At 43.2% G+C, this 21,646-nt stretch overlaps 1 protein-coding gene across 4 annotated transcripts in view; it reads right to left on the bottom strand.

Annotated features, from left to right (window-relative positions):
* Rnf144b (ring finger protein 144B) overlaps positions 1–21,646 on the bottom strand; it is a 149,884-nt gene that overhangs the window by 56,172 nt on the left and 72,066 nt on the right. For 2 of the 4 annotated variants that reach the window (XR_005880916.1, XM_005066333.4), the window contains exons 1-2: positions 15,415–15,804; positions 1,654–1,843 (exon numbers count right to left, since the gene is read on the bottom strand). Coding sequence is in view for 3 of the 4 variants with exons in the window: in XM_005066333.4 (XP_005066390.1) it covers positions 1,654–1,818 (165 nt within the window). In the remaining variant the exon portion in view is untranslated. Of the gene's footprint in view, positions 1–1,653; positions 1,844–15,414; positions 15,811–21,646 lie in introns of those variants that run through there. The other 2 variants (XM_040755939.1, XM_040755938.1) reach the window with 2 other exon arrangements.

The following is a 21,646-nucleotide window of genomic DNA, read 5'->3' as shown; positions in this document are numbered from 1 at the left end:
CCTTTCCCCAGCATTGACACACAAGCTTGAATAAACCCTGCACTGTGAACTCCCACAGCAAAAACTGAATCACATATCCTGCCCTTAAACACCAGGTGCCCTCAGAGGATAGCTTTCATCCTGGTTCACACTAAATGCGGTCTCTGACTCGTGTTCCTAGGACAGGGAAGAGTCAAAACCAAAACCAAAAACAAACAAAAAATGTAAGCAGACGGAGAAGTCATTGCTTCTGACAGACGGGTTCAGAATCCAAGCAAGAACAAAGGAAAATGGTCACCCTGGGATGGGGACACATCTTCCTCCCTTTCCTTAAAGCAACACATACTGGCAAGATGTAGAAGTAAGATCAGTGTGGCTCCTAACCCCCAAAGCTCAGTGTCTTCCCTAGACCCACCCCACCCACCTTTATTGGACTCTGCTTTCCTCCCAAGTCCTGTCTCACAGTCTTCTGTAACTCTCCTGTTTACTACGCAACCCTGTTCGATGGATTATAACAGTGATTCTCAACTTTCCTAATGTTGCAACCCTTTAATAACGTTCCTCATGTCGTGGTGACCCTCAACCATGCAATTATTTTCATTGCTACTTCATAACTGTAATTTTGCTACTGTTACGAATTATAATGTAAATATCTGACAAGCAGGATATCTGATATGTGACACTTGTGAAAGGGTCATTTGACCCCCAAAGGGGTCATGACCCACAGGTTGAGAACCTCTGAATTATAAGCTCCTAGGACCAGAGATTTTTTTTTCTGGGTTTCGTTTCTATGACTGAGAATTCCCAGTACCAAGAACAGTTCCCAGGACACATGTGTTGCCTGACAGCTGCCTGTTGGATAAATAAATGGTGCCATTCTTTAATGTCTTTCAGTCCTATAAGATCCCTTCCTTCTGGATCCCATCTTGATACATTAACTGAGCAACCTTCGAGGAAACCAGTGACTTAGGTAACAGGAACTGATACCAGACATCATTCAAAGAGGCAAGTTCATCCCTGAACACCTGTGTCATTGTTGGTGCTGTTTACTAGTGCAGAGGAAGAATTACTCAGCACATCTTAGAAGTAGAAGAATAGAAAATATGAAAGAATAATCATTATTATCTTATTTTTTCATCATTCACAACACCAGATGAGCTAGAGGTGATGGTTAACTAGAACATGATGAAAGTTTTGTTTTGTTCCTGACTTAGAATCATCAGAATAGAAAGATTCTACTTACCCAGTAACTATATTTCTCTGGATGTGGTGGGACACACCTATAATCCCAGAATTTAGGAGGCTGAGCAGGAAAATTGTGAGTTCAAGTCCAGCCTGGGCTACACAGCAAGTTAAAAGCAAGCTGGAGCTACATATGTACACACTTCCCTAGCATGTTTTAGACCCTGGTGCCATGCCAAACTCTGCCTTCACCACATAATGTAAAACCTAAATAAATAAATAAATATAATTCATTATACACATTATTTACTTAATGAAAACCACTAATCTGTTCACTGTTCCTGCAAAGTGAACCAAATGTGTTTGTTTTCCACAGCAGGGTCAGACTGTAGCAAATTCAATATGCCACAGAAATGTATCCTGTAGCTTTCATAATTTTCCCCATAATTCTTCATGGACTTCTCCATGGTACAAACATTAAGGAAAACTTACAGATGTACAGAAGATGCACTGGCATTCTTGGAGCATGGTCACCTTATCCAAAGGTTGCTCGCACAGGCAGAGCTTGCAAGTAACAATGGGGACAGGAGTCAGGTCTCCGGAAGTTGGATTTTCAGCAGTCATGGTCAGATAGTGGAGCCCGTCGATGGAGTCCATCAGTCTGTCTTCACTTCCTCTATCCCTATAGAAAAAACCCAAAGTAAGAAACGTCATCGTCATTCATACAGCTAACATTAAACACATGTATTTGGGGGTCTGGCTGAGCAAATCCTCACTCCTCACCCTCGGTGAATTCTAAAATTACAGTTGATGCATTTCCGAGAACCGTGGATGGAGTGGGGCTGATCTTCGCAAGGTCTTCTCCACGCCCTGAAATTTAAGCTGACCTCACTTCATTGTCCTGATTCCTATCATGTAAACTAGCTGTGGGAGTTAAATAAACACTAGACATCAAGGAGAAGGGATGAGATGTTGGTCAAGTGCACAGTTCCAGGCAGACAGGATGAGTAAGTTTCGGAGAACAATAGGCAGCACAGTGACTCTAGATAATAATAATACTAGCAATAATAATAATAATAATGGCATTGTGTACTTGGCAATTGCTGAGAGCATATTTTAAATGATTCTCATCAGGAAAACAGAAATAAGCATGAGAGGTGATGATTGCATTAATGATCTTGATTTACTCATTTTGTGTGTATGTATACCATCTTAAAATATCACATTGTGTATCATTAATTATGCCTAGTAAAGCTGGCAGAGAAAATAGAAAATTAGTGCTATAAACAAACATGCTTTCTGGGAGGTACATGTAGTGATTTGAATGAGAAATGTCCCCCATAGACTTATGCATCTGAGCACCTGGTCCCCCGGTGGTGGCCCTATTTGGGGAAGTTATGAGACGGGGCCTTGCTGGAGAAAGTATGGGCTTTGAGAGTTTATAGCCTTACACCTCTCCCCTTCTAGTTGTCTCTATCTCTATGTTTCCTGGGGTATTAAGGAAATGGGAGCAGCCAGCTTCCTGCCCTGGCTACCTGCAGCCATGCCATCCCTCGCCATTATGGACTCTAACCTCTGGAAGCATCGGCCAAAATAAACTCTTTCTTCCTTAAGTTGATTCTGATTGAAGGTATTTTATCAGCAACAGAAGTAGCTAATATAGCACATCACTACAATCACCACAGTTAATTCAACTGGCTCAGAAAATACAAATAGGGTGTCTCTCAAAAAAAAAAAGGTTGGGATGTAGCTTAGTGGCACAGCACTTGTCTGGGATGTGTATGGGTCTGGGTTCCATCATCAGAAACACTAGAAGGAAATTATCATGTGGTCCAGCAAATCCACTACTGGGTATGTGTTCCAAAGAGATCTGAAATCAGGGTCTTAAAGAGGTATTTCTATGTCTTTGCATTATCAATATTATTCACAGAAGCATTACTCATGACAGCCAGAAGGGAAATAAAGCTAAGCACACATCAACAGATGAATGAACACAGTGCACCAAGCATAAGAAGAACAATGCAATCAAGAAACACAGTAAATACAGCAATTGTGAGGCTGTTACTAATCCCGTAGACTGCTTTGCAAAAAAAAAATAGTTTTACATGCCAGAAGTACACACTAAAATACTAAGAAAAGGTATAGTGGAACAAATATATAAGCCATTAACATAGTTTCTTATTATCATTTAACCAGTCATTATTCACTGTATATGCTGTTTATGACTGATGATACTATATATGTTTGTTTATTCCAGTGTCATGCAAACATGGATAATGTGCTAAGTTACAATATTATGACAGCTATAGATGTCACTGTGGGATGGAGGTTTTCAACTACATTAATATCTTTTAGGACCATCACCATACACATCAGGATGAACTTCATGACTTATATATAAATACAAGGACACTAAAATAAGAATGAAAGAAGAATGGAGGTGATTAAAATGGGAAAGTCAATGACATCTTTGCTCATCAACTAGAAAGAGTCAACAGTGACTAACCCCAATAAACTGAGTAACAATAGATAACTTGGTTTGAGATAAGTTAAAGAGGAAACTAACCAATGATTAGTTTCCAATATAAAAGGTATGCTATTCACAGGCAAAGGTCCAATAAAGTTCAAGACTCAGTGTTCTCATTCTACTAATAATTAAGGAGTTATCATCCAAAAGCAAACTAAAATCAAATTAATGCACATGTCAAGCTTGAGACTTTGAGATGTCTGACCTCCCTTTAGGATCATTTAAGAGAAAAAATGAATGATGTCACCTCTTTCCAGTATATGGCTAGATAATGATCACTTGGTCTCGAAGTTCCACCAATTTCCCCTCAAGTGTGTTTTCTCATCTGAATGCAACCAGTAAATGCATCCTGAGTAGGGCAACAGGGGAACTGGTACAACTCAGAACCACTGCAGACCTCAAACGTCAATTACCCTTCAGAGTCAACTAAAGCCAGGCATTGTAGCACACATATGTAATCCCAGAACTCCGGAGGCAGAGACAGTAGCATCTTTAGTTCAAAGTGAGCCTGGGCTATATATAGTGAGATCATGTGTCAAAACTAAGTGAAGAAATAAGTAAAAATTTAAGAATTCAGTTGGAGGATGCTACTGGGAAGAACCAATGCTATTCTTCAAATCTAACCACTGCTCACTTTCTTATGCCCTTGCCTAGTATCACTTTCAAGAAGGAAACCTTATATAGGGCAAGTTAAAATTATTATTACTATTATTAGTGTATATGTGTGTACGTGTACATGTGATGTGTGTATATGAATATGGTCATGTGTGTCCCATGGTGCATGTCTAGAGGCCAGAGGACATTTTGAAAGAGTTGGTTCTCTCCTTCCAAAGTAAGTTTCAGGAATTGAACTGTATATGCTAGAAACCAACTCCTGTTGTAAGACTTGTACTGGAAGTGCCTCTAACTACTGAGCCATTTCACTGCCTTTATGGGACAAATGTTTAATGTACTCCTGGGTATCTTAGACATACTTGTGGCTTGTTTTTATTTGTTTATTTTTTAAGACAGGGTCTCTCCATGTAGCTTTGGCTATCCTGGAACTCTATGTAGACCAGACTGGATTCAAACTCACAGAGATCCACCTGCCTGTGCCCTCCAAGTACTGAAATTAAAGGTGTGCACTATTATACCTGGTTCATATTCATTTTTAAAGACAGGACTATCAATTTTATTAAACAGGATCAACTGAAATCTACTCATGTCTCTAGTCATAGCTACGATTTTACGCCTTAGGTTGTGAGCTACATGCCTACAGGCTATGAAATCAAGGTTATAAAAACATTCAAAAGTAAAATATATTTATACATAAAATACTTAAAACATAAAACCCTTTTACATTGCAGAGACACATTTTTTAAAGACTACTAAGTATTCCCAAAAGGCCTACTTGTGACTCAGTGGGACACAGAAAAGAAGTGACGCATTTCACTCCTTGGAGATTTGAATAATCCAAGGCATTTCTTCAGGAAGAGTTTATTGTTTTTCTATGTACAATCAACACCAATTCCCTAAAGTGATAGCTTTTAAACATTTTCAAACAACAGAACTGATTAAAAACAAAATGCCAACCTACCACTGCATGAGACAGACTAGAAAAACTACTGCTTGTTCCTGGAGAGAGATGGAGCAACAGTCCCTCCTTTATCTCTCCCAATCTCCTGGACCCTATCACAGAAGCCTAAAGCCACCTCAGAAACAGACTGAAAACCAGCCTTTGGCCTTTGTCTTTGAGTAAAACAATGAGTGTTTTCAAAAACAAATGACACATAGCATGCACTAGACAGACAGATGATAGGTAGATAGATAGATAGATAGATAGATAGATAGATAGATAGATAGATAGATAGATAGGTAGGTAGATAGGTAGGTAGGTAGGTAGATGATAGATAGTTCTCAAGCAAGAAATCCTGCCATCGACCCTGTAACGAATCCTCCCGTGGGATCTCCACACTAGAGAGGCTGTGAATGCCTACAGAATTTACTAGTGTTTCTTGGCTTGCATCTAAAGATTCACCCCTCTTTATCACATGAAACCCACTGGAAGAACCTCAGCCTCCTACCCTAACTACCTACCAAGTCACATGAATCTTGGAGGTAGGACCCGCAAGAGAACAGAGGACATTGTCTCGGTTCATTCTTTGTCAGCTTGACACACGCGAGGTTCGTTTGAGAAGAGGGAACCTCAATTTAGAAAATGTCCCCACTAGATTGGCTTATGGGCAATTATGTAAGGTTTTTCTTGATTAATGATGGGTGTGGGAGTGACCAGTCCACTATGGACAGTGACACCCCTTGACTGGTTGTCCTGTGTTTTATAAGAAAGTAGGCTGAACAAGCCAAGGGGAGCAAGCCAGTAAGCAGCATCCCTCTATGGCCTCTGAATCAGTTCCTGCCTCCAAGTTCCTACCTTGAGTTCCCACCCTGACTTCCCTCAGTTATGGTATGACCTGAGAGTTGTGAGTGACATAAACCCTTTCCTCTCCAGGCTACCCTTGGTCATGGCATTTTTCTATAGAAACCCTAAATAAGATACCCTCCTAAGTCCCCCCCATCCCTCTCATCAACCACTCCTCTGTGGGTGCACTGACTGGAGCATGAATTCTAGTTGGTATTAGTAATAAAAACTCAGAGACAGACACTGGGGTTAAAGCTGAAGATCAGAGAAGCAAAGAGGCCAGCCACTAGCTCTCACCTCTACCAATGCTCAGACCGAAGGGGCGATCCTGTCCTCAGGCTGCCTCCTCAGACTGACTGCCTAGACTGCATCCAACTCTACAAAACCTCAGATTGTCTCCTCCTGTCTTATAGTCCTCTCTCTGCCCAGCCAATTGGAGACAGAAGTGATTTGGCTGGGATTAAAGGCATGGGATCCCAAATGCAGGGATCACCTTTGTATGAGCTCTGTTTCTGTTTTGAACAGATTCAATCTCGTGAAGCCCAAGGTGGTCTTGAACTCACAGAGATTTGTCTGTCTCTGTCTCCTGAGTGATGGGATTAAAGGTGTGTACCACCACTGACTGGACTCTATGGATAACTAGTGTGGCTACTGGGATTAAAGGTGTGTGCCACCACTGCCTGGCCTCTGTGGCTAACTAGTGGTACTAACTCTGCACTCTGATCTTCAGGCAAGCTTTATTTGTTATAGCATAAACAAAATATCACTGCACTGACAATTCACTCCCTTTCCCTTTCAGGATTCAGGAAAAGCCTTCCTTCCAGAGAGAGCTGCCAGTTCACTGGGACTGGCCTCCTCCTGGCTTGTACAACGTGTTCTGTCTCATACCTCACACACCTAATCTAAGATAAGAAATCGGCTTGATTTATCCATCCTACCACTTGCAAGGTGACAATGCTAATTACTTTACAGTTACTCCAAATGTAACTGTGCCTCTCACTGGTGTCCAGAGTCCCCTGGGAAAGAAGTTTGGCAGAGAGTACCAGGGCATGTTGGAAAGAAGAGAATTCTGGCAGCTGCTTTCACGTTTCAACTTTCAAAGGCTTGTGGCGGGTTTCGCTTGTTTACATATGCCTAGCTCCTCGGCCAGATCCTGTGAGACCATTCTGTGTTGCACAAAATAACCAGGAGCAGAGAACCTTCTGTGTACTCCAATTGTCTCTTACACCATGAAACCTTTGTTATGAGAAGCAAGAGCCATCTGATAGGAAAGGGCAGGAGAGCCACTTCCCTCGTGTGTTTTCATTAGGCTTGCCAAAGAAAGGAATACTTGAGACGCTGTGCTACAAGCACAGGAGGCATGAGGAATTTCCATATTCCGCCGGAGGCCTGAAAAAGCAATCTGCTCCTGAAACTCCGAGGGTGGTGAGAGCCGACATGCAGAGTATTTTTAACTTATGTAGCTTGTGCCTGTTTGACTATCCAGAGTCAAAGCAGTTACTCTGTGTGTGTGTGTGTGTGTGTGTGTGTGTGTGTGTGTGTGTGTGTGTGTGTATACACAAGATAATCTAATTGGAAGGTAAAGCATTTGATTAGAGTACTACTATAGTTATCTGGGAATTTCTCTACATTGTCTTAGCACCTTGTAAAACATTTAGAGAAACAGACAGAGCACAATTACAGAGACTGAGCAAAAAGGAACACCAGTAAAGCGAGCCGGCTGGGTATTACTGGTGAGCCAGAGTTTCAGTAATGGTCCAGTTTATCTGTGCTGAGGTCTTAATACCTAGCTACGCTGCAGTGACCTGAGGACAAAGACCAAGCAGGAGGAATGATCTCAGAATGTTGATGTGACCTTGAAAGGCACCGGACCACCCTATGAGAGGGCTGGATTCACAGCCACAGGAGGGAGTTTCCAAGGGAAGGCTTCAGGAAGGGCAGACCATGGGGTGGTACAGTTCAAGTCTAAGTCTGTGCAATGGAGAGAGTCTTGGACTCTCTCTATCCTAGTAGAACTGGTAGAATGGGAAACAGCAGCAATTGGAAGTTCTCACCTCTGCCTCATTAAGAAATATCTTCCAATACTAGCTAAGCACAACACTGAAAATTCGCATGGTATTCACTTGGTTCGGAAGGCCCGCCCTTCGGATGCCAAAACTCATAGATGATCACATCTTACATACAATGGTATGATAATGCACATAACCAATGCATAGCTTCCCGAAGCCTTAAATAGTATTTAATACAATAGAATAGCCATATGAATAACCATTATGTTGTACTGTTTAGGAAAAACCTGTATAAGCTTAGTACACATGCAACTATTTTTTTGGAGTTGGCTTTTTTTTTAAACAATTATTTCTCAAGGGATGGAAGGACACAGGCGTGCCGCAGTACACCTGTGAAGGCGAGAGGGCAACTTGCAGGTGACGTTTTTTCCTTCCACCATGTAGGTCCCAGGGATCAAACTCCGACTGCCAGCCTTGGCAGCACCGTGAGCCTTTACCAGCTGATCCTTTTTGCTGTCCCTTTCTGAATACCTTGTAAGTTGTTTTATTTTCTCATTATTAGTAGTACATACGTATGTGTGTATATCATGTGTGTGTGTGGGGGGTGCCAACAGGAGCCAGAAGAGGGCATCGGATCCCCTGGAGCTACAGCTAGAGCTGCAGGTGTTCTTCCTGACGTGGCGATGGAAACCAAACTCTGGTCCTCTGTAAGAGCGATGATTGCTCTTAACTGCTGAGCCAGCTTTTCCGGGCCACTTTTGATCCACCGCCAAACACACAGATCTGGAACCTGAGGATATACCGAGGTTGGCTGCGTAGTGTTGACCTTTGCATTGCTGCCCAGTGGAGTGGTTTATTTAGTGACTGGCTCACGTTTTTAACAGGACCCGTTGGTGGCTTAAATTGTACTGGCTAAGGCTAGTAAACTGCTGCTGCTAGCCATTTGCTGAAGCTGCACTCTAGAGCCAGTGTTGAATGGAGGGCAGGTGTATTCCCTGGGGGCGGAGCTAGAGCAACAGTAAGGGCTGCTAAGGTTCTCAGGGAAGAGGGACTCCTAGCAATCCTCCCCACTAGCCAGCGTGCGTCTCTTTCCTGCTTGGCTGTCTGACCAGCGTTCTGATCATTCAGGGACAGGATGAACCCGTGCCTATCAGTAACATCACTAACAGCTGCCCCGTGACAGCAAGAACAGATGGGTCACAAGCCGACCCACTGGTATCTAGAGAAACACAACTTCTGAAGCATACATAGTTCATATCTTTGCAACTGCCTCTAAGGGAATGGTGTTCAAGGCCAGGGAGCACAGACAAGGTGTCCCTCACAACAGACCTGGCCGTTATTGATAACAGAGATAGGGGAATCTTCACCGCAACCAGCACGTCCAAGAAATATTTAGTTCGTAGTTGCAATGGGACTAATACCCATCCCCTTGGCCTCGAGGCAGAGGCTCTGAGAAATGTGGCTGATCACTGTGCCTTGCACAGAAGGACTTGTCTCCTCTGCACAACCTCATAGCTTCATCCAGAGGAACCGAAAGACAAAGGCCAGACCCCTAAGCCCACAGTTGCTGGGTCTTTAGATCTTTGCCTCAACAGTTTCAAGGATAGAAATAATATCACAACTTTGTAGCTTACAGACCACAATCTCCTGGGAATGACACTGATGTGTGAACTCAGCCACCCACCGCTTAACAACTGGGGAGATGTGGTCCCTGTGTGAGCACGACACTAACTGGGAGGATGTGGGTCAGTCACTCAGCCTGGCCTCTTGCTGTAATAAGAGACACGGTGAACACAAGATGAGAGAGGCTGCTACCTGTGAAATGCGGTGTGATGCCTCACAGAGGATGCTTTTCAAATACACGGTGTAATCATAAATAATACATCACCACAGGTAAGAGACCCAGGTAATAATAAAACAAAATATAACGCAAATCAGTAACATCGTTGCTTATTATCATCAACTATGGCATATTGTATATAATTATATGGTCTGTACTGCTGTGTGACAGGTATTCCTGTGCCTTCATTTACACAATAATTATCACAGTACATAAGGAACTTACTGTGGTACTCACTAGGCACTAGGAATGTGCTTGCTTCATTATAATCTGCGGCACCACCATCACATGCGCAGTAAGCAGGCCATGGATGGAAATGTCATTATCTAGGTATAATTCTATCACTGTCATCTTTTTGGTGGGTGGAGAGGAAGGAAGGACACGAGGAAGAAGGGATGGAGGCCTCTTTGGGGAGGGGACAGTGTCACATGTAGCTCAGGATGGCCTTGAACTTCATCACTTTCCTGCATCTACCTGTTGAGTGCAAGGTAGTTCTATGCAAACACCACCGTGCCTGGTGTTATGTGGTGCCAGGACTGAGCCAGAGGCTCATGCAAACTAGGCAAGCACTCCATCAACTGAGCTACATCCCCAGTACCACCAGGGGTGTCTTACATCTCAACAAGGACTGATTTTTAAAGCTATGTTTGCTATTTAAAATTCCCTTATGAATAAAGCTCAGGAAACTATTTTAGTGAAACCTAACTTTAAAAATGTTTTCTCTACAAAATAAAAATTGGAAGAGCTATGTGAACATGACATGATATATATATCATGAGATGCTAACCCTAAACCCACCTAAGTATAGTGCATCTGGGATATCTACTTTTATCCTTCACAAAACACTGTTCCCTTTTCTAAAAAACTCAATTCCTTTTTCTTGTCTTTGTTCCATGCTCTATATAGACTGCAAGGTGATGTTCAAGAAGTAGAAATTAATTCCAGCTTTCCTAACAATATAAGCTTATCAAAGAAGGTAGGAGTGGATATGAGAGCCACAGCTCACTGTTCTTGGCACTGTGGTTTCACATTCACCAGGCAGCTCCCTCCTCACCACCACCATGTCCTGCCCACCCCTTTTTTAAAGCGTTGGTTCCTCCACAGTTATTCATTCAGCCCCACTGAATAATTTTCTTCCCTTTGCCTGGCACTACAATAAAGCCCCGAATGCCCCTAGCAGGCAGGTTGGACAATAATGTAATCAGAAGATGGAGGAGACCTGGTGTTTAGAAAGCCCTACAGAACAAGAACCAGGCTGACTTCTAGGACCAGGACATTACCAGGAAACCACAGTCACCAAAGTACGAACATCTAAACCAAAAGACTTTTCTCCAATGAATAAAAGCATAGGTAAATATTACCTCCCCCTGTAAAGGCTGTAAGCTTCCACAAACATTTTAATTAGAAACAAATTTTCATGAGACCAGCCTGGAAGTGGAGATGCTTACCTCACACATGGGAGAAGGTTCAGGGTATATATTTTTGCCTGCCCTTCCCAAATAATCTCATAACTAGGACCCATAATGCTGTAAACAAAGTCAAGCCTCAAAGGACCAAATGACATACCTGTTAGGTGATGGAATGTTGAAGTGACAAAACCCAGGCCCTCTATGCAGAAGGAGGCTAGCTGGGGAGGTTCTCAGGAGATGATGCCATATAATCACATAAAAGAAAAACTTGTGGATTTATGGTCACAGCCACAAGTCCATGAAAGAGAGGCATTAATTATCTTATTCTGACTTCCCAAGGAACAAGTTAACCAAAGGGGCTAATTTGAACTCATGACTTCAGGGACATTAACCTTCCACAGCATGTCCCTAACCAATATGACAAGCCGAGAGACCTCCTGATCTGAACATGAGGCACGTGTTTGATTTAAGTGGTGTTTTCCACTTAAGGGAACCTGGGGACTGGAGAGATGGCTCAGCAGTTACATGTCCTTACTGCTCTTGCAAAGGACCCTGGATCAGTTCCCAGAATCCACAGTAGGTGACTCACAACCAGCTATAACTCCAGCTCCAGGGGATCTGATACCCACTCCCCTCTATGGGCACTTGCACATACACAGTGCACCCAAACTCACATAGGCACGTGTACATCAAATAGATTAGGTGTTTTAATAATAAGGAAGGAGAAAGGAATCCAATTACACACAAGGAGCTGTTCATCCCATGTTGGAGGAGTGCTGGTCACTTTTATTCTCTGAAGTGTAGTTTTCTGTTTTGTTTATTTTGTTTTCCAGACTTACTTATTTTATGTGTATGACTGCTTTGCCTGCATGTATGTGTGTATACTACATGCATGACTGTTGCCCACAGAAGCCAAAAGAGGGTATCAGATTCCCAAACTGGAGTTACAACCAGGTATAAGTTGCCAAGGGTACGATAAGAAACAAACCCGGGTCCTACATCTTCTTAATCACCAATCCTGTCCCCAGGCCCCAGTTTTCTGTTTTTAATACCTACTGAAGTGTGATGCACTAGCTTTGGAACTACTCCATGACTAGTTAATAACAAATGTCAAATTCAATTGAAAAGATGTTAGTCCAAAATTAACAGCTCACCTAAAGATGAAAACATTTAAAATCGGTTGGTGAGGTAGCTCGGCTGCAAAGACCATGGCTGCCAACTCAGACTATGGGAGTTTGATGCCCACAACCCACAAGGTGAAAGGCCTGAAAATTGATTGCCCTTTGACCTCCATACACACAATCAATCAATCAATCGATGTAATACATCTTTTTAAATTCAACGTTCAAGACTGAGGGTATATCTCAGGGGTAGAGGACCAAACTATCGTGTACGAGGCCTTAGGTTTAAACTTCTGCACTGCAAAACTCAAAGTGAAGCAAACAAATGTAGGTGCGATCATAACTCTCTAACTTACATCAGTCTCAAGTGACATCAGGGAGACAGTGTCACAAACCAAATAACAAAGAGACGTGACTGAAATGAAAACCATCAAAATGGTTCTCATATTCTGGAAAAACAGCATAAATTAAAGGTTGCCACCTTATCCAAACTCAGTTCCAAACTAACAACAATTTCTTCAGGACAAAGGCTGCCACACCTAACACATCTTTATATTCCCAGCCAGCATCTAGCATAGAACCTTGGAAAGAGTCACTCAACAACAGACAAATTTTACAACTATATGTTAAAGGCATGGTTCTCGTCCACATTTACTCCTAGTAAATCAAACAAAAGATATTGATAAGTTAGTATAACTAGGAAGCGTCTACATGTTGAGGCAGAAATCTCTAGAAGAAACAAACGTCTGTAAACTGAGGAGTAGCAGCTTCGGATAATCTCCTTAAAGTGCCAGGCATGACTTGTGTGACAGTCTGGTCCCATTCCACAACGTCCAGAATAATCAGCCACACAAAGCAGAGTCAGTACCCAGAACGGTTTGGACTTTGCTCTTTCTGAGGGCAGCGTGATTCCCGACTACTGTCTACCTAAGGGACACAAGGCTGTGTCAGAGCCAGCGGACACACAGAAGGCTGGAACCCGTGGGAACATCAGAGAAACAATTTCCAGTGTGTCTAAATGTTCCCAGGCTTCTAAAATATTGGAAACAATTTTTCCAGAAAGAAATTGCAAGTACATTTTTTTCTTTCTGATTAAAAGTATTCACACTGTTGAAAAAGAAAGATATTTTCCAGGAAGCTAAATCATCTTGCTGGGTAGATAAAATAAACTTTTTTCTTTCTAGAGAGAGAAAACTTTCCCCTTTGCCTGTACAATTTGGCCACAAGAAAAAAAAATAGGTTCATAATCTGAGATCCCAAAACTGACTATTTTAAACAAGACATGTCTTACACTGACCTAGTTTAAGAATCTGGATGCCTATAAAACTGCCAATGAACTGAGACCCATTCATGAGAATGGGCTTTTGAATGAGAAGAATATTCTTCGGGGCTCAGCACAAAGATATTTGGCATCGATGACTGTAAATATTTGTAAAGTCCTGGGTAAATGGCTGGTGTTTGACCACACTCGAGTCTGCCTTCCAGCATGATACTGCAAGCCTGAGTTATCTAGGGTGACTGGTCTGGGGGATTTTAGGTCAAGTTTTCTCTTACTGTTTATTTTAAATAAAAAGCCAACCGTGCCATTTCTGCTACCCGACATGTTTTTCACATTCACTGCACATGTTAATTTGTTATTTTCACTCATCCAGACAGGCACTTAGAAGGTACTTTGGAAACAGAATTCTCTTCTCCCCTCCCCTCCTTCTTCCACCATTTCCAACTTGATACCCACTCCAGACCAGAAAATGCCAACCAAAGGTACCCAAGGACAGGAGGTGGGTGAACGGGTAGCTTTGGACTTCATAATACAGCTGTCTCCAGCCAAGTGGTTTTGTGGATCTGCTTTGGATCTCTTTCCTTTCTCCCTCTCTTTCTCTTCAAGGTAGTTTCAGAAGTGCTTAAGTGTCTGATGCCCTCAAGAGAGAGTGAGATTTACAAAGACCCAGTAAGGAGGAGGGGGAGCCAGTGAGGATTCAGACGTGAATGGAAGCAGAGACCAAAGGCTCACCTCAGAGAAAGCTGCTGCAGATATTTTAACTGCCAGCAACCCAGTGAAGACTGGCTGGGCTCCTTCTGCCTTTTACCCACACCCTAAAACCTGAGTCATCTCAAAGTTCATTTATTTTGCTTCTGGGCAGAGACACCCCCTCATCCGCTGCTTGGGAAATGCTGAGAACATTATGCTTCGGTTCCTACCTCCCCGTGTTCAAATCAACAGTCAGAAATGCCTAGCCAAAAACCGGAAAATCGTGCAAGGACTTCCAGCTCATGCTTTGGTAAGGTACCTGGGGCAGAAAGCAAGAAGAAAGTGACGAACCCAGTAGAAACATAGAGAAAACTGTACTCCCAGACTTCGGAGTGTAAAGGGGGTACACAGCATGAGGGACCTCACCAGAAAAGGAATCCTGGAAGGAGCTAGCCACGATACCTTTCCCCTGTGAAAACAGGGTCAGTTTTATTTTAACATCAGCTTGAAGACAGGACAGAGCCTCTCTCTTCTATCAGCAATTACCTGATAAAAATTAATCACTATAATGTACAGCCCAGACTCCGCCTTTAACATGACATGGTATTCATAGTTCTGTGCGTCCACGTATTACCGTGCATTTCCAAATAACAGAAGGCAGACAGCCAAGACAATGCTGTCAGTCTCAAGATACGCCAAAGGACTGGTCCAATATGCAATCTATGATACATTGTATAAAGTCCATTTTATTAGAAATGAAACTAATTTGTTTTGACCTTTTCAAAGGCACTTTTTCTTTAAGTTAACAGGTGTTTGAGGCACTCAGAATACATGCAGCTCTGCATGGCTTAAGCTCTGGAAACAGAATTTAGCAAAAACCACCGGACAGCCTCGGTCTGCCCCTCTCGGTATCCTAAGCTAACAGCCTTCCTGTCTTGCACCGCCTGCATCCTGCACACAAGCACCCCTTCTAGACCTACCTGGCTGAGGCTGCTGAGGTCTTCGAGCTGCTGGATTCTCTCTAGCAGGTCCAGCCGGGGCCAGCCGGGGCAACCGACACACCGAGAAGAAGGGGCTCTCTCATTTTCTTCCCTCTCCCTGCGTGCTCCGCCTGGCTGACAGCTTTACACTTTTGCAGGATTGCCACAGGACTCCACGCCCAGACCTACAGCTCGGGAAGAGGAGGAGTCCCTCTCCGCCTCCTTGTCTTGACAGGCAGGAACCTTGCAGAACCAGCCAGCAGCTTGGGGCGCAGCAGCCAGAGCGTTTATTTATACAGGAAGCTCGGCGCCGCACTTCCTACTTCCCATCTGGGTCGCACTTCGACTGCAGGTGATGGCCTTAACCCTGTCCGATCCCATGCAGGCAGAGCGCAGGGCAGTGACTCTCTGGCCAGGACCTGGTGCTGCCGCTGGAATTTAGAGCTGGGTGCGGGCAGCAGCCTCCATTGCGCCTCCTCCTGCCCACCCACAAGCGGCACCCTGGCCTTAGTGCTTGCTCTCTGTGTAGATCATCACAGGCCACCTTTCCACTGCTACTTCTTACAGCTCTGATTTGCCTGTTCACCTCCCTCCAAACTCTACCCCTGCACATCTTCTCAAAACCCTGTGTGTACCTGTGTCTGTCCCTGTGCGTCTGATGTAGGCAAATCAAGTTAGGAGAGGTCTTAGTTTACTTACAATGATTTCACTTCAAGTGCTTTGTCAACAAATGATGTGGAAAAGCACGCCAGTAACGTAACTAGTTGTATTCTCGATTAATGACAATCTGACAGCTAATCCAGAAACAGGAGTAGAGTGCCACCGCTGCGGACATTTAATGAGTACTGTGTTTTCAATAGGTGGCATGCCTCCTCACTCTCAACTGCCAGCCTCCATAGGTCCCAAGAACAGGCCCAGACCTGTTGAACATTGCAGGTTTAAAAGAATCTTCCTCTGGCACAACAGTTTGTCTGTGGGCTCTCTGCAACCTTACTTTACTGTAGCTGCTAAGGTCAGCATGGGCTCACAGAGAGAGAGACAGAGACAGAGACAGAGGAAAGAGGGGGACTGTGGAAGAGACAGTAGGCGAATACACAACAGGGGTCTACAATCATACTACCAAAGGAGGTGTTTGAGCTTGCAAAGTCCTAACTATTTTAAGTGAAACAAATAAGTTTAAAGACGATGTCCAGGAAGATTTAAGTGGCCGGCTCAATCAAAACCACTGCTGTAATAAGATCAAAATCTGTATTTGCGAGAAAAATGAGTGAACTAGGAGGAGTATCTATCTAGCTTCAGACTGAGTGGGGCTTAGGGTTCCAAATAACCTACCCCCAGAAAGTCGCCATTCCTGAGGGACAGGAGACGGAAGAGATAAGCAGAGCGCATCCAGACAGGCCAGTCCATTCCTTAGTGTTGATGCCAATCTCCTGAGCCTCAAGCCAACGCTCCACGGAGTCCACTTTTGACATCACCATGCAATTAAGGTGCTGGCTCTTATCAGCAGGGCAGGGGAAGATGCCACTGCCAAAATGAATGAAAATGCAGGTTAGGCAATAACTGTGCCACCTGTGGACACAAAGATTTGTTTTTAACAAATATGAATCATATCTCCATGGATTATTTTCAACCATGTGAGTTTACAGACATCGCAGTCAAAATTTAATACTAAACACTCCGTAAGTTTAAGGTACTGTGCAAAGACTCTTTCAGACCCGCCTAAGGAGCCTGTGGGTGAATGCTCACCCCCTCCAGTGTTTATTGATCTCTCAGATAAGCTGCCTGCGGCTACAAAGATAAAGGTAAGTGAGATAACAACCCCGTCCCCAGAGACCTCTCAACCCAGCACGGGAGTGAGACAAACACACCCTTTAGTAGGACATCACGACCATATGACATACTTGAAGACCATGTGCTGTAGTGACACAGAGAAGAACCATCTCACGGAAAGAAGGGCATGCGGGAGACAATCAAGGAAGTTTTCTTTCAAGTCATGGTTCCACACTGGGTCTTGAAGTGGCTTAGAGGGAGATGTGGAGAAGCCGGAGCCAGGCAGACAGGTGGCTAGCGGGGTGAAGTTAGATTTAGACTCGCGATTTTAGAGAAGCTCTTCATAATGCAGACAGAGCCAATGTATTTGGACGAGAAGGACTGAGGGGCTTTCAGAAACAGAATTGGTAGAATTTGGCTGTAGAAGATGAGAGAAAGCAGAGACTGGGCTGCGGGTGTAGCTGGGGGTGGGGAGTGACGAAGAGGAGGGAAGGAAGTCGATGAAGACCCAACTTCAATCCTGCAGAGTTTCACGAACCTCTAGGCCAAGTGCAAGGGCCGTCTAGTGGGCTATGCAAAGAGGATTGGCTGAGTGGAAAGCCTGTTAGGAAGTGCATTCGCTTAGGCAGTGGCTACAGTTGAAATTACCAAGAGTAAGGTTGCCCACAAAAATGAGCACACTGTCAGGGAATCCGGACTTCTCACCCTCACACTCTACCGCTCGCTTTTAATAGCCGTGTGACCTCCCACAAGCTATTTAACACAGCCCAGCTTTCACACCCGTCAGACAGCTTTTCCATCCAAAGAAGGGTGAGAGTCTAGAAAGATGGCCCAGTGGTCAAGAGCACTGGCTGCTCTTCCAGAGAACCAGGCTTAATCCCCAGCACCCACATGGCAGCTCCCGACTGTCTGTTGTAACTCTAGTCCCAAGCAATTCAGACCTCTTCTTCTGGCTTCCAAGGGCACTGCGTGTGTGTCATACACAGACATACGTGCAGACAGTACATCCACACACATAATAAAATACTCTCTGAAAGTGTGGTGTACAACGTATAGGTTGCTGCGAAAGTGAGACATCTGTGAAGCTGCTAGCACAGTGCCTGGTGAAACAGAAACTCTGAAGATCCTGGAAAGGGGACAGGGTGTCAGACTCCGGCACTTAGGAGGCTGAGGCAGGAGGATTGCCCCATGCTTGAAGCTAGTCTGAGCTACATAATAACATCCCTATCTTAAAAGAAAAAAAAACTAAAAAGAAAAAACAAAAAAGCTTTCCCTGGATCTGATGCTAATAAATGAAATACAATTATCAGTCTATGTATGCATAAAACAACAATAATAGGTATCATATTTCATGATAGGCATTATATAATAGGCGATGTTATAAAATCTTGTGGTCTGGCATAAGAAAAGACTGCTTGGTCTATCAAGAGGTTTGGCAGTAAAGGTGTTTGTTGCCAAGCCTGTGTCTGATCCCTGGAACCTACACGGCCGAAGGACAGAACGCTGACTCCCACAAGCTGTCTTCTGACATTCACATCCACCGCCTTCCCCACATACATTCAATATTTACCTTCTTATTTAAATACGTCTTGACGGGTATGGCGGTAGGCATCTGTAAATCCAGCACTCAAGTGGCTCAGGCAAGAACATCATGAGTTCAAGTCCAGGCTGGGCTACACAGCAAGCAAGAACTTATCTCAAAAAGAAAATTTGTCACGATAAATTTTAAGTCAGGCCAGGCGTTGGTGGCGCATGCCTTTAGCCCCAGAACTTGGGAGGTAGAGGCAGGTGGATCTCTGTGAGTTCGAGGCCAGCCTGGTCAACAGAGTGAGTTCCAGGACAGGCTCCAAAGTTACAGAGAAGCCCTGTCTGGAAAAACGGAAAAAAAAACCACTTTTAAATCAAACTTAAGACAATTCACAACAACATTAAGAAAGATTTTCCTAACAGCTCCCTGCTGGAGCCAGCTACGTCAACAGCTATCATTTCATTTTTCATACATAAATTTAAAAAGGCATCACATTCAAAATGGGCAAAATCGATTTAGAAAAATCACTGATCTCAGTGAAAAGTCACAGCAGGAAACAAATGAATTACTGCAGCTTACAGGTTCACACTGTCCTCTTGGGGGGCAAAGGAATCCTTTTTTCTTTTGTTTTGTTCTGTGTTTTGTTTTTCAAGACAGGGTTCCTCTGTGTAGCCTTGGCTGTCCTGGAACCCAGTTATCTTCCTGCCTTTGCCTCCCAAGTGCTGGGATTAAAGGTGTGCACCACCACCATCAACTGGCTAGGGCAAAGGATTCTTAAGACAGTTACAAACTTTGGAGTTTGATATTGATGTTGTGTCAGCGGATTTGAAAATTACACATTCATTACCATCTTCACGGAAAAAAATGAAATTTGATCGTTCAATTCTCATATAACTTGCACCTTTGTAGGTCATCTTCTGCAGAAGGGTTCCTTTTAAAGTGTTTTCTAAAGTGGTAAACTCATATAAATCATAGGTTTAGAGCACACAAAAATGGCAAAAACCACTGTGCCAAGACCACGCAGACTTACGCTTCCACATCATCTCGCTGGCTGGCAGCCTGGCAGCTTCCTGCAGCCGTGGAATGGAATGAATTAGTTGTACTTAGCCACCAAGGTAGCAACATTTTTCATTTGCCCATCAAGTATGGTGGTCTTTAAAGTAGATGTTTTTTCTAATTAATATATGCTAACCAACACGTAAAGAAAGATAAAACGGAACAAAAAGAGACAGAAAGGATGACATTAGCTCAATTGCATTAAAAAAAAAAACAGGGAAAATAGGGATTACACTCATTAGGTCTCAAATTGAAGGATGGTGAAAAGCACTCTTTGCAGCATCACATCCTAACACACTTCTGGATGAGACTAGTAAAATCTGCAAGCCTAAGCTACAGCGGAGCACTCATCAGAATTAGTAAGAAGTCTCCATGTGATTATTTGGGAGCTGGCAAGAGGGACAGAGAAGGACTGGTTACAGCTAGGGCTACACAGAGAAAACAAAACAAATAAAATAATAATGATGATGATAAAATAAAAAATCAAATGGCTCACAGAAAGAAGCAATGTGGAAGCTTCTGCAGTAACTGACCCACTGGAATTCTCTACTTCTGTTAGTTGACATCATTTATACTTTACTTATAAAAGAACCATTTCTTCCATGTTTTCACATTAGTTTTCATTGGATTTGGTACCTGTTATCTACATATTTAATTCCTATTCTACCTTCCCTAAGACCTTCCCTAATCTCCAATATTTTACTCTATCTCTGCATGATTTTATCATTTCTACCCCTTATATATATTTTTTTCTTCTGTTCCATTAACTCTAACTTATCAGGTCTTCATTCTATTCGTGTGCACACAATCATTATTTTGAAAGGATTTTCTCTGTGGGAGCAGGTGTTTCATCTGAATTTTATTTCATGAATAAAAACATTTTCTGTAACAGAATTTTCCTTTAGTAAAACGTTGAGTATATGAAATGCCCTGAAGAGTCGAGCATAAAGTTGACTTTTCTGTGGCTCTTTAAAAAGCTGATTATTTTTCTTTGGAGGAAAAGTTCCTCATTTTCAAGTAGTTAGGTTTGGGTGTGTGTATTTAGCATTGACTTCTCATGTAATGGCTTCTGATGTGAATATAGCCTCCAAATCACGCTTTCTTATGTTTGCGACAGCTTTACTTTGGGCCCAATAAATAAATAATTCTACTTTTGTTGAACATTTCCAAAGAATTGACCCCTTAAATGTCTCATGGTTATGTGATCAGGTCACTAGACCTACCTACCCTTCTCAAGAATAAGTCCAGGGCTAAAGTTGTAGCTAAGTAGTTAGAGCACTTGTCTCCCTTGTGTGAGACTCCAGTTTCAATCCTCAGTACTGGAAAACACTAAAAATAATAAATGAATCAGCTGAGACCAATGGCTCACACCTCTGATACCAGTAAGCAGGAGGTGGAGCCAGGAGGATTGCCATGAGTTTGAAACAAGGCTGGGCTGAATAATGAGTTTCATATCAGCCTGGGCTACAGTATGAGACCCTGTCAGGAGGAAGAAGAGGAGGAGGGAGGGAGGGCCACAGTGATAATTGTTCATGTTTCACCCATGACAAATGTATTCTAACTTGCCAATCCAGAACCATCGCACCTCTAGATAGAAAACAAGGCAACTAATTATTTTAATAGTCAGATGATTGTATCATCTTGAAATTTAATCAAAACAAATCACAGGTATGCAAGCTCCTCTCTCTCTCTCTCTCTCTCTCTCTCTCTCTCTCTCTCTCTCTCTCTCTCTTTGTTTCTCTGTGGCTTTGGAGGCTGTCCTGGAACTAGCTCTTATAGACCAGGCTGGTCCTGAACCTGCCTCTGCCTTCCAAGTGCTGGGATTAAAGGTTTGTGCCACCACCACCCGGCTGCAAGCTCCTCTCTTATGCCTGACAA

The sequence above is a fragment of the Mesocricetus auratus genome, unplaced genomic scaffold, assembly GCF_017639785.1.
Source record: "Mesocricetus auratus isolate SY011 unplaced genomic scaffold, BCM_Maur_2.0 Super-Scaffold_100013, whole genome shotgun sequence".
NCBI classification, from domain to species: Eukaryota; Metazoa; Chordata; class Mammalia; order Rodentia; family Cricetidae; genus Mesocricetus; species Mesocricetus auratus.
This window is presented reverse-complemented; position numbering and strand designations above follow the sequence as displayed.